This window comes from Eptatretus burgeri, chromosome 3 (genome assembly GCF_056783735.1).
Source record: "Eptatretus burgeri isolate ZD-2024b chromosome 3, Ebu_testis_v1, whole genome shotgun sequence".
NCBI lineage: Eukaryota > Metazoa > Chordata > Myxini > Myxiniformes > Myxinidae > Eptatretus > Eptatretus burgeri.
The window spans coordinates 118,267,429-118,282,833 of record NC_140963.1 but is presented as its reverse complement, the minus strand read 5'-3'; the positions used below and the strand labels follow the sequence as shown (position 1 = coordinate 118,282,833).

Here is a 15,405-nt window from a genome sequence, read left to right as displayed (position 1 = left end):
AGAGTACTGATGTAAAGTTCCGGTGAATCGTACACGGATTCATGAACTTTGGCAATGTGAAAGATCACTCAATAAAAATGTCAACCAATTGGCGAAGTCACACTGCCAACACTGCACTCTCTGGCCTGTTATTTGTCATTTTATGCGTAACGTCGTGTCGATGACTGAATCACTATAAGCTTTGGGCGATGACAACGAAACACACAACGCTGATGCAAATCAAAAACTGCCAGCAGTGTGATTTTCAACAGGTGAAGGTAAACTTCCGGTTTCTTGGATAACATTGCATCCTGCGGAGGGAAAGGAAAACATCAGGGGCAACAGCAATTTCATCATCCCATTGAGATTTTATTGTCACGTCCATGATGACCTCAAGCGTGGCCAAAGTAGATTCGTCATAAACATTCTATGCCCAAATCCAGGGCCATGCCAGCTTTCTAAAAGTCCAGTAAGCCCAATCAATTATGCCTTAATCCCAATGCTCCAGCTCATGCACTGCGAATATGTAAAACCAACACAAGGGCCTGTACCAACAATTAACAAAGACTTCAGAGGATTTCCCCACTTGCTCCCTGCCAATGCTCTTATCTTCTTGGCTTAACATTCCACAAGCTCACCTATCCCTTTCTCTGCAGTTCTGGTACATTTTGATGCAAGCATACTTTGTGTGCTCAACCTACCAAAGCCAGCACCTGTTTGATTATGATTAAGTCCCCCACATCACTGGTATCCAGGAAGAGGCAAGGTTTTTGCACCTGGGCCATGTTTCAGAGCAAAGCAGCCTTGTGCTGAATCTACGTTATGGCAGCAGCGCAGCCAATTAACATGCATAACAATCTGGTGCAGGAATCCGGATGCTAAACGCTCTAATTCTGACGTATTGGGCATCCAACAGCAGGCCCTAAGCACATTATCTGGAGGAGGATGGTGCATGATACCAAGCATCAACATCTTGCACTAAATCACATGATAGCCCGTCGGAACCGAAACTATCAATCGTAGAATCGCTCAACTGTACGGGCAATGGCGGCATGAAGAACAGGTTTTTTTTGGAGGAGTTGATCGACTCCCAAGTGTAAAACGATGTGCGACACACTGTGGCCCCTTTAACTTTTTTTTTAACATTAATAGAAAAATAAACAAAAATAAAACGTGACAGACAAATGCATCATGATCGATATTGCATAAATGTTTGTCGTGCAACCTGAAATACTATTGCAAGACGTTGCCCGGCATTAGTTTGTACCCTTTTCACAAACCATTCCTCCCACCCCAAACACGACACCAGGCAAGTTACAGAGCTGGCTGCAGGCGATGCTGAGAGATCTTTGGGTAACTTAGCATATAACGGCATCGGTCTGAAGACGTCACGAGCCCATGCGCGACAGCACTTCATTCACCGGCACTCTCGCCATTTGAGTTGTCGTCGGTCCAACGGCGCCGCGATTCCTCAATTTTCTCCCACATTCTCTAACAAAAAAAAAGAACAATAGGGAATCGCTTGCAGGAGGCCACAAGGAATGCAGATGCGTCAAATTAACCGTTCACTCGACCTTTCGGCACCGTGATGGGAAATGAGTGTACTCTTACCTGCGCTATGCCCTCTGTGGAAAAATTCAGTATTTTCCCAAAATCCTTTACGTGAAAGACGGATCTTAACTTTTCCTGCAAAACAATTCACCAGAATCCGATTAATCATACGGCGTTTGCGTCCGATACTCACCAGCATAACCAGATGGTAAGTTATGGATTTTTTTTAATGCATGTTACAAGGTGGACACAAACCAAAACTAGAAGGGCACTCGGTAGAGCGCATACCTCCCAAGGCCAGGTTGAATAATTTACGTTTTGTATCCCAATGATAGGCCGGATATGGATCCGGACCTTACCGAAAATCTATCCGGCTTGTACTCGTCACCAACCCAACTCATCCGCCTCGTTGTCATAACCCATCCACAACTTTTTGAAACATCATGATATGTATGTATCATTTTTGGCCCAATCACACAATGCTGAAGAATCACTTAAAGTGAACTAAATTCTTCCTCGTCACACACCCAACCTATTCATAACTTTTCAAGATGTCCTGTTCACAAACAGACAGATAGGGTTGAAAACATACCTCCACCAATGAAGATGGACGGAGGTTAACAAGGCAAATTTCCATTGCAGACACAGTTTTACCTTTGCTAAGATCCGCAAACGTCGACCCTCAACAGCAGGTATTCCTGTGAAATCTTCAAAGAGGTATTGCCAGTCACACGTGAGTTGTCCGAAGAGCTCCGCTTTGGTGGCGAACAGGATCCGTCTACCAGAAAGCATGCGTTTGAGTATCGGGGAGAGATGAGGAGGGGCACAAGTACGTTCATGAATACCATTAGTGCCACGCTACCCTGTCGTATAAACAGCCATCTATCTGTACGACCTGTAGTTATTCCCCAAATCTCATATTAAAAATCTCATATTATATGAAGAAAAGGGTGTCGAGGGGTAAGACTGAGGCCATTGAAGATGACATCACTGCCATGCAATACGGGAAGAGCAGTCATCTTTACGGTGAAAACTGGGAAGAGCAAGCAGAACAAAGGACACGTGACTTAACTCTTGCCTGGTAGTTGGCTGTACAAACAGTCAGTTTATGATTGCAAATGTCACCACAATTCCAACATTTACTGCAAACCTGGATGATTAGGTATAGGTGTCCGAGAAGTGGTGAACTGAGTGGAGTATCGTTAATACATACATACACAACCTGGTTCCTGTGATGGAAGCCAAATTATGCATGTACTTAACCCTCTTCTTAACTGGATGTGGCACATCGTTCGTATGCAGTGCGTGGCTGCAGTTTCGCATCTGTTCTTGCAGGGGCGCTGGAATGCCATTGATGCAGTGCTTCTTGTCGGTTAGAGCAGGAATTTGTAATTTATTTATGGTGCCGGCGATAGCTCGCCGACTCTTCACAAAGGACACCGTGGGATTGACATCCACCAACGAATGCTAGCAGACGGGACACCCAGTTTAATATCCATCCGAGGGACGGCACACACACAGACTTGTCCTGCCGGTGAAACTCCACAATGGGAGTTTTTGCTGGGCCAGGATTTGAAGCCAGGCTCGACAGCTCAGGGGAGAGTGTGTACCTTTCGGCTATCCTGCCAGCCTTTGATACAACTTGCTCACTATCAATCAAGAAAGTGCCATCACTTTGATTTGCACACGCACTCTCTGGAGTAATACTTAAAGTATGGCAGAGCACAAACGTGTCTGCAAGCTTGACCTAAACCAAACAGCCCTATAGTCAGGAAACCCAAGGTGCTGCAAGCTTGAATACCAACTAGATGTTTAAAGCACTACACCAGTGACTTACATGGAACAGTTATAGTTGTCTCCTATCATCAATTATTGAGGCCTTCCTCCTGGATTTTCAACAAACCAAATTCCCACCGTGTACTGTCGAGTGCTGCATACCTGTTTGTTATAATGAAGATGTTTTCTCCATCTGTTGTGACAACTGCATGAGCACGGTAATGGTCAGACGCATATATTCCGTTCTCAATTTTCTGCAAAACGGCAAAAGTGATGCGGATTTGTGAATCGGTTAAAAAAAAATTATTCAAATTGAACGTGCAAACAATGCAATGCATTCCCCCGGTGTCCCGCATTCAAACCTGCAGCAGCTGGCTCCCCTCTCCCTCGTGCCTGCTGTAGGGCCGGATTATCCCGTCCTCCTGTATGACACGTGGAGGACGCAGCTTGTGTACGATTTCTGACGAGTCCGTGGCTCTGGTTGTACAGACAAATACCACACAGATGCATTGCTTTGGAACATACTCGGTATAGTGAAGTGCTGAGCAAGAACAATGCAGTTTAACATTTCATGTAATTTACAAATGCCTTATTTATTGAATTAAAATGCTGTTTACTCCCACACCCCATCAGGGTATCCATGACTGGTTGTGAATGTTTCTATCGTATTGCCGAGTTGTGAACGCTGGACAGGTAGCCACTCGATTTCAGGGTACTGCCAAAGCTTTCCTCAACCCTAGTTATAATTTAAAAGAAGCTTGGGGGTACTGGCACGCAATAACCTTACTCTTCCATAGGTATCATGGGACCTCCAGTGTCCACAAGCGAACACTAGTACGCGGGATGGCAAAGTCAGCATCCACTCCGAAGGACAGTGATGTGACGCCCTCCTGCTTGGGGAGCACCAGGATAACAGTTTAGTCAGGTCAGGTATGGGAGCATGTGCCGGAGCAGCAGGGCACTGCGTCCACTTTCCGCCGGAACCCCAGGGGCGTCCGTCTGGCCATCCCCCAAGCAGATACCTGGTCCATCACCATCTTGAGATGCTGATCCACCTGATGCAACTACGAGGCACGTGGTCAGTCCATTGGCCTCCTCCACTCACGAGGCTCCTTCGCTAAGAGAATATGGTTAGCAGGATCAGTATCAGGAAAACGAGCCACATGTCCACACAGCCGCAGCTGATGCTCATGGACGATGCAGGTAACAAATCTCATTTGAGTCTCATCAACCGTTCGTTGGACACAGTCCGACCAGCGATAGCCAAGGATTCTCTGAAGAGACCTGGTACCAAAGGAATTAAGCCTCCAACTCAGATCCCTGGTCAGAGTCCAAGTCTCACATCAATAGAGCAAGAATGGAAGCACCAAGGACCTGAAGACTCAGACTTTTATCCTGCACATGTACCGGCAGCACCACACCCCATGGATCCAGTGAATCCATGACACCCCAGGCCACACCCAGGTGTCCATTGACCTCTGGCTCACAGCGAGCAGAGACATGAATATCACTGCCAAGGTACGTCAATCTCTCCGTGACCTCAACATCCTCGCCACAAACAGGTACATACAGGATAGCAGCATCCAATATGTCACTGAAAGCCTGGATCTGAGTTTTGACCAAGGAAACCCATAATCCCAGCAGTTCTGATTCCTCATTCAGTACCTTGGGGGCCCCCCAAAAGGATATCCAGAGTCTCCACAAAGATGACTGCATCATCTGCAAAATTAAGGCTGGAGATATTGACATTCCCCAACGATGCACTACAGCTTGATCTCTCCGACATCCTCCCCAGAATCCAGTCCATCCAAGCGCTGAAAAGTGTGGGGGCCAGTACACACCCTTGACGAACTCCAGTAACAACTGGAAATAAGTCAGAGATGGTACGACCACATCTCACAGCACACTTAGTGCCAGAGTATAGTTCAGACACCAGATTGATCAGTTTTGGTGGCATCCTATGAAGACCAAGAACCCTCCAGATGGCATGCCGATTCACTGAATCGAACACTTTGCAGAGATCAACATCGGCTGCAAGCAGCCCCTCCTGAAACTCTCACCTGCGTTCTGTGAGGACCCGAAGAGCAAAGATACGGTCAATCGTTGACCTCTTTCGTGTAAAGCCTGACTGCTCTGGATGCTGGTGCTCAAGCAGATGGTGGCGAACGCTATCAATAATTATCTGAGAAAAGACCTTGCCTGGCACTGTGAGCAGCGTCGCCCCTCGGTAGTTGTTGCAGTCCGAGCGATCATCCTTCCCTTTCCAGAAAGGGACAACAAGGCCCCTCTTCCAGTCAGTTGGCATGATGCCTATGTTCCAGGCAGAGTACAGAACTGCATGCACCGACATGAGTACAGCATTTCCACCAGCCTTGAGAAGTTCAGCATGGATGCGACAGATCCCAGGAGCTATACACCATTTCAACTGGTTCACCGCAGTCTGCATTTCCACAAATGAAAGTGGACCATATTTGATTGGAGGGTCAGCAATAGGGATAGTAACCCTCCTGACATCCAACTCGACAGCTGGTGGATTAGCCTGGTACAACGGCTCAAAGTAACCGGCCCAGCGAGCCTTCATTTCAGACTCCTCTGTCAAGAGCCCACCACCCTCCGTTCTCACTGCAGTACACCGAGGGAAGGGCTTGGAGGAAAGCAAAGCACAAATTTCCCTGTAAGCAGGACAAGAATCACTTGACCACCGGTGATGCTCCTACCCCCTCACAGATTCCTAACACATAGGCCTCCTTGTCCACCCTTAGTGCACGTACAGTTTTACGCCTCAACTCCCTGAACAGCTCAGCTTTGCCATTAAGCCTGGCCCTGTAACTGGTCAATGGTATCCAGTGACCCTTGAAATAAAATTCTTCTTCGCCCTCAGGTGAGTTCCAAGGCATCACCGGCGACATCAAGGACGATGGTCTTGAAAGCACTCCATAACTCTTCAGGACCTCCCAAAGCACCCAGACTTCCGAAATCCCCACTCAGCCTGTTTGCAAACTCCTCAGCTATCGTCTCATCCTTGAGCTTGCCAACATCCACCCAATGCCTGGATGGAACCATTCTCCTGGATTTAAGCTGCAACTTCAGAGTTTCTACAACAAGCCTGTGGTAAGTATTGAGGAACTGAGCACTCTGGTAGATCCTGCAGTTCTGGATCATCCTCCAGCGACTATCAACGAGTACATGGTCAATCTCCTTTGCCACACCACCAGTGTTAGAATACCAAGTCTTGTGATGAGCCAGTGGGCGCTGAAACCATGAACCGGCCACCCTAAGTCCATGACTTCTTGCAAAATCAAGGAACTTGGTGCTATTCTGGTTCACAGTTCCAGACCCATGGAGACCAACACATGTCTCATCGCCATCCCTATCAGTTCCAGTCGATGCATTGAAATCCCCGAAGACTAGAAGTGTATCTTGCCTGGGGCACTGATCAACCACAGACTCGAGCGTGGCATAGAATGCGTCCTTCACGGTGAGATCCCTTGCTTCAGTCAGAGCATTTTCAGAGACCAAGGAAACAACACCCAAGGTGTGATGAATCCCAAGTTTCATAATATGCTCATTGACCAGTGTTACCTCAATTATCATTGGAGTCAGCTTATTGGACACAGCGACAACAACTCCTTGGGTATGGTAACCATCAGAGCGACCAGACCAATCGTAGGTGCAACTACCCACCATGATCTCACCACAATCCAATCTCCGAACCTCAGAGAGTGCTGCAATATCTATGTTCAAACGCTTGAGCTCAGTTGATAAGACAAGTGATCATCCTCTCTTAGAGATAGGACAATTCCAGGCACCCACCCGAAGGGACCACCTCAGGTTAACCCAAGAAGACCGCCGTCTGGTGGATGACACCTCAGCACCACTCCACCACACACCACCGCAATCTGACCCTGGAGGTATACCCCGTGGTTTAACTCCCATCAAAGAATGGGGGTCCCGAAGTTTTTCCCCAATTCCATCATCCGGTGAGCTGCCCTGCGGGGGGTAGCAGCACAGGAGGTACTCCCATGGAATGGGTTTTCAGATTTCCTTACATTTGTGAGTTTCACGGAATTAAGTGTTTTATGGTGGCCAGAGTGCAAATCCTGTCACCAACCTCCTAAAAAAATAAAAAAAATAAAAAACCAACCCAACTGCTGGAGGATGTCTGCAGACACAGTCGGGCACGAGAAATGGAAGGCCATTGGCTCACAAGGAGCTCCTCCGCCCTTTGACAGTTTTGTTTTTAATCCTACTGGGTGTCCATATCTATATACCTTCCTCAGGTTCCAATTTGCGGATTTTTGTTTTGGTTCCACCATAATTGCTCCATATTGAGATGGGTAAGGTTGGTGCCAAACGACATCACGTGTTGCCTCTTTTATATGCAGGTATTACAAATACCAAACAGCATTTTTATCAAGTTTCTGACGATGGAAAGATTGTGTTCTTTTGCATTTCTCATATTTACGTGAAGTCAACAGAAGGTTCTTTTTGTGTGTTTGTTTGCCTGGTGCCGTATACACAACCACTTACATCATCATGGGACTAGTGGCACTCAAAAACAGGCATAATGCGAAGTAATACATTATGGTTGCTGGGAAAAGGTGTTTGGTGCATACATTGGGTGGTGTGTGTATATGTCTGTGTGTGTCTGTACGCGCAAAATACCGCTTAATACCCTCCAGCGTGCTGCTTGCCATGTCCACCACCCCACCAGCTGGTCTTGCTACGACCCCGACAAGTCCTTTTCCCACACCCTTGAAAAAGCCGATGGCACCATCATTTCGTGCTCCTGTACAAGTGAGAAAGATGATGCTGGAGCACATTCCTTGTAAATAATCTCTTTACTCCATACTCACATTCAGCAGATTTTAAAAAATTTTTTAACCTTCCACACCAACCCATCCCTACACATGCTTCATCTCTTCCCTCCCCGTTGTCCCATCTCCCCACAAACTTTCCCTTCTCTCCCGACTCCTTCCAAACCCCCACAACCTACCAATTTTGCCAACCCTCCCCCACCCCTTTGCCATCTACATGCACACATAACTACATATAAACAAGCACACTTGCAAAAAAAGCAAAACAAATTTCACAAGTGTGTTTGTTGTATGTCGTGCCGTCTGTTCTGTGCCCCCTGTCCTTTAATAAGCCATTAAATTGTCAAACTAGCGTGGGGCCTTCCATCTTGGTCTGTCGTCCTTGGCCAGGAGAGTCGACTGCCATTGTTAAAGTTGTTCAGGCACGAACAAGGCCCTGCCTACAGCATTCAAATCTGGCCAATCACCATTCAAGTTATCTTTAGGGGGGGGGGAGAGTTCCAGCTTATGCAAGGCCTTGTAGCAAACCACCTACATGTTACAATATGAAGAAGAAGGATAGTGAGTAATCTAATGATGTGAATTACATGTAAATTTGGACAAAGCTACACATAACTGTATATGCGATTTGAAACTGGGATCCCAGCATCATGAGCAAAGTACTCAGGCAGGAACTCCAACCAGGTCTTCTCAAACAATTGTACAATGCAGTTTGTTGCATTATCATCCCGAATAATTTGCAAAAAAAATTAATTACAGATTATAGATCCATCGGTAGCACCGCAACTCCCCACACTCCATTCTCCTCTTCTTCAGCAGCAAAAACAAAAATCAAGTCAAAACAAACACGTTTCTTACGAACACTGCTCAACACGGGACTTTGTTTTCAGCATTTAGACAAAAGAGTGGAAATTTCAAAACGGTTAACTTTAATCGTTGACTTTCGTTGTGCTCCTGAATGCAAATCGGATTCACGGAAATACGAAAAATATCCGTGGACGACGAGTGTCGGGTTCGTACCATTTCCCGTTAGTACAGCGAGTGGCGGCAGTGGGCGTAACACACATACGGACACTTAAATTTTTACCAATGGATGCAAAAATCGAGTATAATTTATCTTGTTGCCCTGGAACCAAACAAGCTGTATTTATAACAGCTCACGTAACTCCTCCTCCCAACATGAATCGTAAATATCATCATTTTAAAACTTACGCTTGTGCATACACAACCCCCATATACTGGATATCCTTCCCGTCAGTGTTCAGAAACACCTAATCCAGATAAACAGTCCAATCAGTGGTAGCGATCCTTCGGGTGGTTTGTGGAGCAAACGCCTGTCCACTCGGGCCTTGCACAGACCCACGTTGTCGAGAGTTTGCAGGACGAGCAGCTGCCCATTCGGAGAGCTGAGGAAGTTCTCCAAATCTTTTGTTTTGCAGAAGCGGAGCCCTTTCTCTCAGGTACGTTCCCAAGTATTTTCAACTTATTTTCGAAGCTTTGTGAGCCATTTAATGTTTCAATCCTTATCTCGCATGCACAATATACATTTGGCTGCTCTGATGACCCCAGTTTCCTGGGGTTTCTGCGCATGCACACCAAGCATTCTGTGGAGGATCAAGTCATTTCAAAAGTCCCGTATTTGTTAAGATTTGGGAGCAAAACATACACTTCCAGCTCCAGATGTAATACTACCTTCAATAAGATTGCATCAAACTGCCTTAATGTCTCACCTTCAATAGGTTTAGTGAACACTCCAGTAACTCCGCTCAGCACACCCTGTGCACACGTACAAGGAAGGCATTGCCAGTCACACATTACATGCACAACAGATTCCCAACTGTATTTCCATAAACAGTTACCTTTTGGAGAACATCGAGCACTTTGCATAGCTTAGCAGTTACCTCTTGAAGACTACTGCTGTCGATGAGACGTAACACTCAATTGTGTGAATCTGCTACTTACGTCCCCTTTAAGAGCTTGAGTCTTCGACAAAAGAGAATTGGCAACTATGACGAAACTACTATTCTACCAAGTGATTATAGTCACCACCTTGGAGTATCGGTTATGCACAGAAGACATCTCAAAGTCCTTGAGCAATTCTACCAATTCCAGCACTTGATGGGATGATCGAAGAGTGAATGGCAGCGTCTTTCTTGAAGCTAACTGTATGAGCGATGAAGCCATTATCATCAAAGCTCAAGTGTAATCGACTGGATATATGCATATAATAGAATGCTCGGCTCAAGACTCTAAAGAGAAACTCCTCTCTCTCAATTGTGTGATGGGCAGTGAAGTACATGTGGGAAAGGGAAGAGATGCAAGGACATGTTCAAGGCAAATCGAAAGTCGGGGGGGGGTAGGGGCGTGGGGGAGGAGGGATCGCCTCCAAAATGAAGTTGAGAGACTGCCAAAAGCAGATACCCAACTGAGTCAGCAACATCAGCATTTCTGCAACATGTGTGATAACTCGCGAACAGATCCATCCTTTGAGTTATCTTGGAGCCCATTGCATGGACAGTGGATGTAATCGGCTCAAGATAAATCATAAGCATGATGCCACTCGTTGAATTGACTGTGAAACGTACATATGAGGGATCACCAAGACGACAAAAAACACAGAATGACAGAGTCTTGCCAATCAACCGACAGCTGCACATTCCTCTATGCCACAAAAGCGATGCTGTGTTGATAAGCAGGATATTGCGAGACGAAACCAAGCGAAGCAGCTCACGTTGTCAATGCAATGTGATTGTGTGATCATTTTTTGCCATCGAGTGCCACACCTTCAGCAGTCCTTTCCCTCCACGCGACAGTCCTTCACGCAGGCCTGCAGGCCTCTGGTTCATGGCATCACGCCTCCGTTGCTGATATTCCTCGTCCATGGTCATGGTGGCGAAACCCTTTCCCACGGTTCCCGTGATTCGAGACACGACACCAGCAGCACCTCCTGGCAAAAAAAATTCACAAACAGGAAACTGAATCAATCTCACAGAACGGAGGTTAAATTATTTGGTTTTCCACCTGCAGTGGTCAAATAATTTTGTCATACCTACCAACAGCATGGCCTAGCAGTGACTTCACTCCAAGTGAAACTCCTTCCATGAACTCCTCAGGTCCTTGCACTGCACCCTTCAAAGGACACGCGCACAACAGGAATCAAAAACTTATACAGCCTTTTGCCATCTACAATCCTGAAAACTAAAAGCACAATTATAGTTACACCTGGGAAAGAAATACAGTAACAAATGGCCTGGTGCGCTATTTGCCCAGGAAACTGCTTTGGTAGCAAATGCTCTCCAATAAGAGAACAGCAATCAGATTAGATGCTTCAAACCAGCAGTCTCCTTTTTACCTCTGCCACCGAAGGTGGGAGGAGGTTATGGTTTCACCCCTGTTTGTTTGTCTGTGGGCAAGATATCTCAAAAATGTAGAGACGGATTCAGACGAAATTTGGTGGACAAGTGACAAGGACAAATCGATTTGATTTTAGTTCAGATCCGGATACGAGATTTTCAAAAAGTGATTTAGCTTCACCATCGAGAGATGGGACCGAAAACGATGTAATAGCATTATATCTCAAAAAACTTCTGGATGGATTGTGCAAAAAAATAAAAATAAAAAATAAAAAAATAAAAACTTGGTGGATGAGTTGGGTCATTGACAAGAACAAGCCGATTCGAGTTTGGTTTAGGTCCGGATGCTAATCCGGCCTTTCAGTGAGAAACAAAACGTAAACTGTTCAGCCTTGTGGAGGTACGTACTCTACCGAGTGCCGTTCTAGTTTCAGCTTGTATTGAAAGTGTTCATTCACAAACGTTTTACTTCCTCACTGTGCATCCAAATGCAGTAATATTGTACACAAAAAACTGCAAAATATATATATATATATATATATATATATATATATATATATATATATATATATATATATATATATATACATATTAGCAGGGATACCCGTGCTCCGCACAGGAATCCCGTGGATGACGGCGGGTCTGAAGGAGTATATGTCACAGTTAATTGTAAAATTGTAGAGGCTGCTACCATTATTTATTTTTTTCCATCACCACTATAATATTATATTTTCCCCGCCATGTTTTATATGCAGAAGACTCGAGTTCAAAAATGTTAAGATTTATTGCCGCATCAGATAAAAAACCATAATGCCTCAACAATGTGAGGCTGGTTTCATGTCATCATTTGCGACTTAATTTATACGTCGGGCATAATCCAGCCTGGCCCAGCGTATTTGATTTATTTACGTCTGTTATCCTGATAAAAAATTATGTTATATTATGTATACGAAGTTACAACGTACCTGCACCCAGAACCATTCTATAAAATATCTACATAGCCCATAACCATTTAATTATAAAATATTATACACATACGCCATACGCCATCACCATTCTTTGTATATATACAAACCACCACCACCATTTTTTTTTTATTTCCCACCACCATTTTTATTTTTCACCAGCAACATGTATTTCCTTCATCGAACATCCTATTCCCGTTTATGAAATAACTGAAGTAGCTCAATAATTTTCGTGGAGTGCTCGAGGATAAACAATATTTGATGTCTTCCCCTCTGGGGCCAATATGTATAAAGCCTCCGATGATCCCACTCTGGAGCATCCCACATATAGCTGACCATGGGAAAAGCAAGGAGTGGATAATTCCAGCCCTGCTACTTTCAATGACTGTCCTTGTGCCTTATTGATAGACATCGCAAAGCACAGGCATACAGGAAATTGTAGTCTCTTAAATTCAATCGTTGAATTTGATGGAATGAGTGGAAGTCGCGGAATGAATACATCTTCTCCTTTCGCACATCCTGTCATGATAGTGGCGTCAATTACATGTGGTAGTCGTCTTTTCACAATCAGTTTAGTTCCGTTGCAAAGTTTTGGTGCATCTAGATTACGTAATAACATAATAGGGTATCCAACTTTTAACGACAGATTGTACGGAGGCAATCCTGGTAATTCCAATGAGTTTAGAAATTCTGTAGGATAATGTATGGCTTGCTCAGTATCCAGTGTGGTGTCAATAGACTTGTGACTATGTTGTTCGCCTGGAACTACTTGTAATAACTGATGGTTTATTACACGGACTGTTTCATTAAGTGGAGCCACGATTGTTCTTTCACAGAGCCACTGTATGTTTTTGTAATTAGTTGTTAAATTGGGATACACATGAGCCTCCAATTCTTCCATAGATGAAACTATTGTACCACAGTCATGGGAATAGATATTACATCATTTGTGTTCGGGATTTCACCATTTCCAAGTTTGAGAAGTAATTGTGCGAAATTGCCAGAATCTAAATTACCATATAATTTGACCCTCATATTTGTTGTGAGATGGATAGTTTGTACTAATGTCCAGAGGTATGAAGATTTTACACTGGCTTTCATTTCATCAGCTGGAGTGCCACGGGGTACTACAGGTAAAGTTTGTCTGAAATCGCCAGAAATAACCAGCGTAACTCCACCTATAGGCAGGTCTACTCCTCTTAAATCTCGCATAGTTCTATCTAATGCTTTGAATGCATCCTTAGGCGACATCGTACCTTCATCCCAAACTATGAGGTCGCAATTCTTCAGCACTTTTGCTGCTTCAGTTTGTTTTCCAATGCCACAAACCGGATATTCCATTGTAGCTAAGTAGAGAGGCAATTTGAAAGCAGAATGCGCTGTGCGGCCACCTGAAAGTAGTGTTGTGGCTATACCGGATGAAGCAACGGCTAATGCGATCTTTTTCTGGCTCCTCATCTTTGCAAGCAAAAGGTTGAGGACAAATGTTTTGACAGTACCACCCAGGGCATCCAAGAAAAATATTACACCACTTCCCTCTTGAACCGCTTCAGAAATCAGTTGATATGCATTACTCTGATCCTGCACCAGAAGCGGCTCATTGTCAGAAACAAACTTTGCGAGAGTATCTGTGTTGTAGTTTGTTTCACGGAACCATTCTCTATTGATGGTTGCGCTTTAGACCTATTAGAAGAGGGAAGTCCCCACTGAGTTAAATCTTTCCCGCTCATGTATAATACCAAATCTTCAATGTACATCAGAGCCTCATTGAACATATCTGGTGTGTACTGGATACGGTATAATATACATACGGTAATTTTTGCATAGGCCTATACACTATAAATAAAGGTTGGTCGACTTATGACCAAATCGACTAACGATTGGTCGGTCGGAACCGATCGTTGTCGAAAGTCGACGACTACCTGTATGTACAATAAAATATCACTTGTGTTAATCATGCATTAAAAGAGGCGTTTGTTGATGTGAATAGGGCCTATGATAAGTGTTTCGAATGCATCAGTCATAATTCGGAAACGGGAATTCGGAATTAACTGTAGCACTATTTTTTTCATTCTATTGCAAATGGCATTGGTCCCATGTCAATCGGCTGAACTTGAAAAATTAACGTTACGAAATCAGGTGATGACGTCATAATTCGGAAGTACAATTCTTTTACATCGGGACACTCCCGGGTACATGTTCTGTCAGCATGTGAAGTTTGGTGAGGATCAGTCCAGTACTTTTCGCGTGCATAGGTCACAGAGAAACACACACACACACACACACACACACACTTTCAAATATATATATATATAGATATATATATAGATATATATATATATATAGATATATATATATATATATATATATATATATATATATATATATATATATATATATATATATATATATATATATATATATATATATAGATATATATATAGATATATATATATATATATATATATATATATATATATATATATATATATATATATATATATATATATATATATATATATATATATATATATATATATATATATATATATATATATATATATATATATATATATATATATATATATATATATATATATATATATATATATATATATATATATATATATATATATATATATATATATATATATATATATATATATATATATATATATATATATATATATATATATATATATATATATATATATATATATATATATATATATATATATATATATATATATATAGATATATATATATATATATATATATATATATATATATATATATATATATATATATATATATATATATATATATATATATATATATATATATATATACATATATATATATATATATATATATATATATATATATATATATATATATATATATATATATATTACTAAAACTCTCATCTTGTTTGTATGTATGTTCCCAAAATACAGCCAAAAC

General features: G+C 42.9%; 2 protein-coding genes across 6 annotated transcripts in view; one reads left to right on the top strand and one right to left on the bottom strand.

Annotated features, from left to right (window-relative positions):
* LOC147030814 (S-adenosyl-L-methionine-dependent tRNA 4-demethylwyosine synthase TYW1-like) overlaps positions 1-116 on the top strand; it is a 75,697-nt gene extending 75,581 nt beyond the window's left edge. For all 3 annotated transcript variants that reach the window (XM_085875252.1, XM_085875253.1, XM_085875251.1), the window contains one exon: positions 1-116. This exon is cut by the window's left edge and continues 532 nt beyond it. The gene's annotated coding sequence lies outside the window, so the exon portion shown is untranslated.
* Positions 117-327: 211 nt separating this feature from the next.
* The window catches only part of LOC147030813 (intermembrane lipid transfer protein VPS13A-like), a 222,936-nt gene continuing 207,858 nt past the window's right edge, over positions 328-15,405 (bottom strand). For 2 of the 3 annotated variants that reach the window (XM_085875249.1, XM_085875250.1), the window contains 9 exons: positions 11,177-11,252; positions 10,907-11,070; positions 9,854-9,899; positions 7,972-8,095; positions 3,669-3,783; positions 3,469-3,560; positions 2,185-2,308; positions 1,591-1,665; positions 328-1,470 (listed from right to left, as the gene is read on the bottom strand). In XM_085875249.1, the coding sequence (XP_085731375.1) occupies positions 1,393-1,470; positions 1,591-1,665; positions 2,185-2,308; positions 3,469-3,560; positions 3,669-3,783; positions 7,972-8,095; positions 9,854-9,899; positions 10,907-11,070; positions 11,177-11,252 (894 nt within the window). In that variant the 3' untranslated portion in view covers positions 328-1,392. Of the gene's footprint in view, positions 1,471-1,590; positions 1,666-2,184; positions 2,309-3,468; positions 3,561-3,668; positions 3,784-7,971; positions 8,096-9,853; positions 9,900-10,906; positions 11,071-11,176; positions 11,253-15,405 lie in introns of those variants that run through there. The other variant, XR_015056515.1, reaches the window with a different exon arrangement.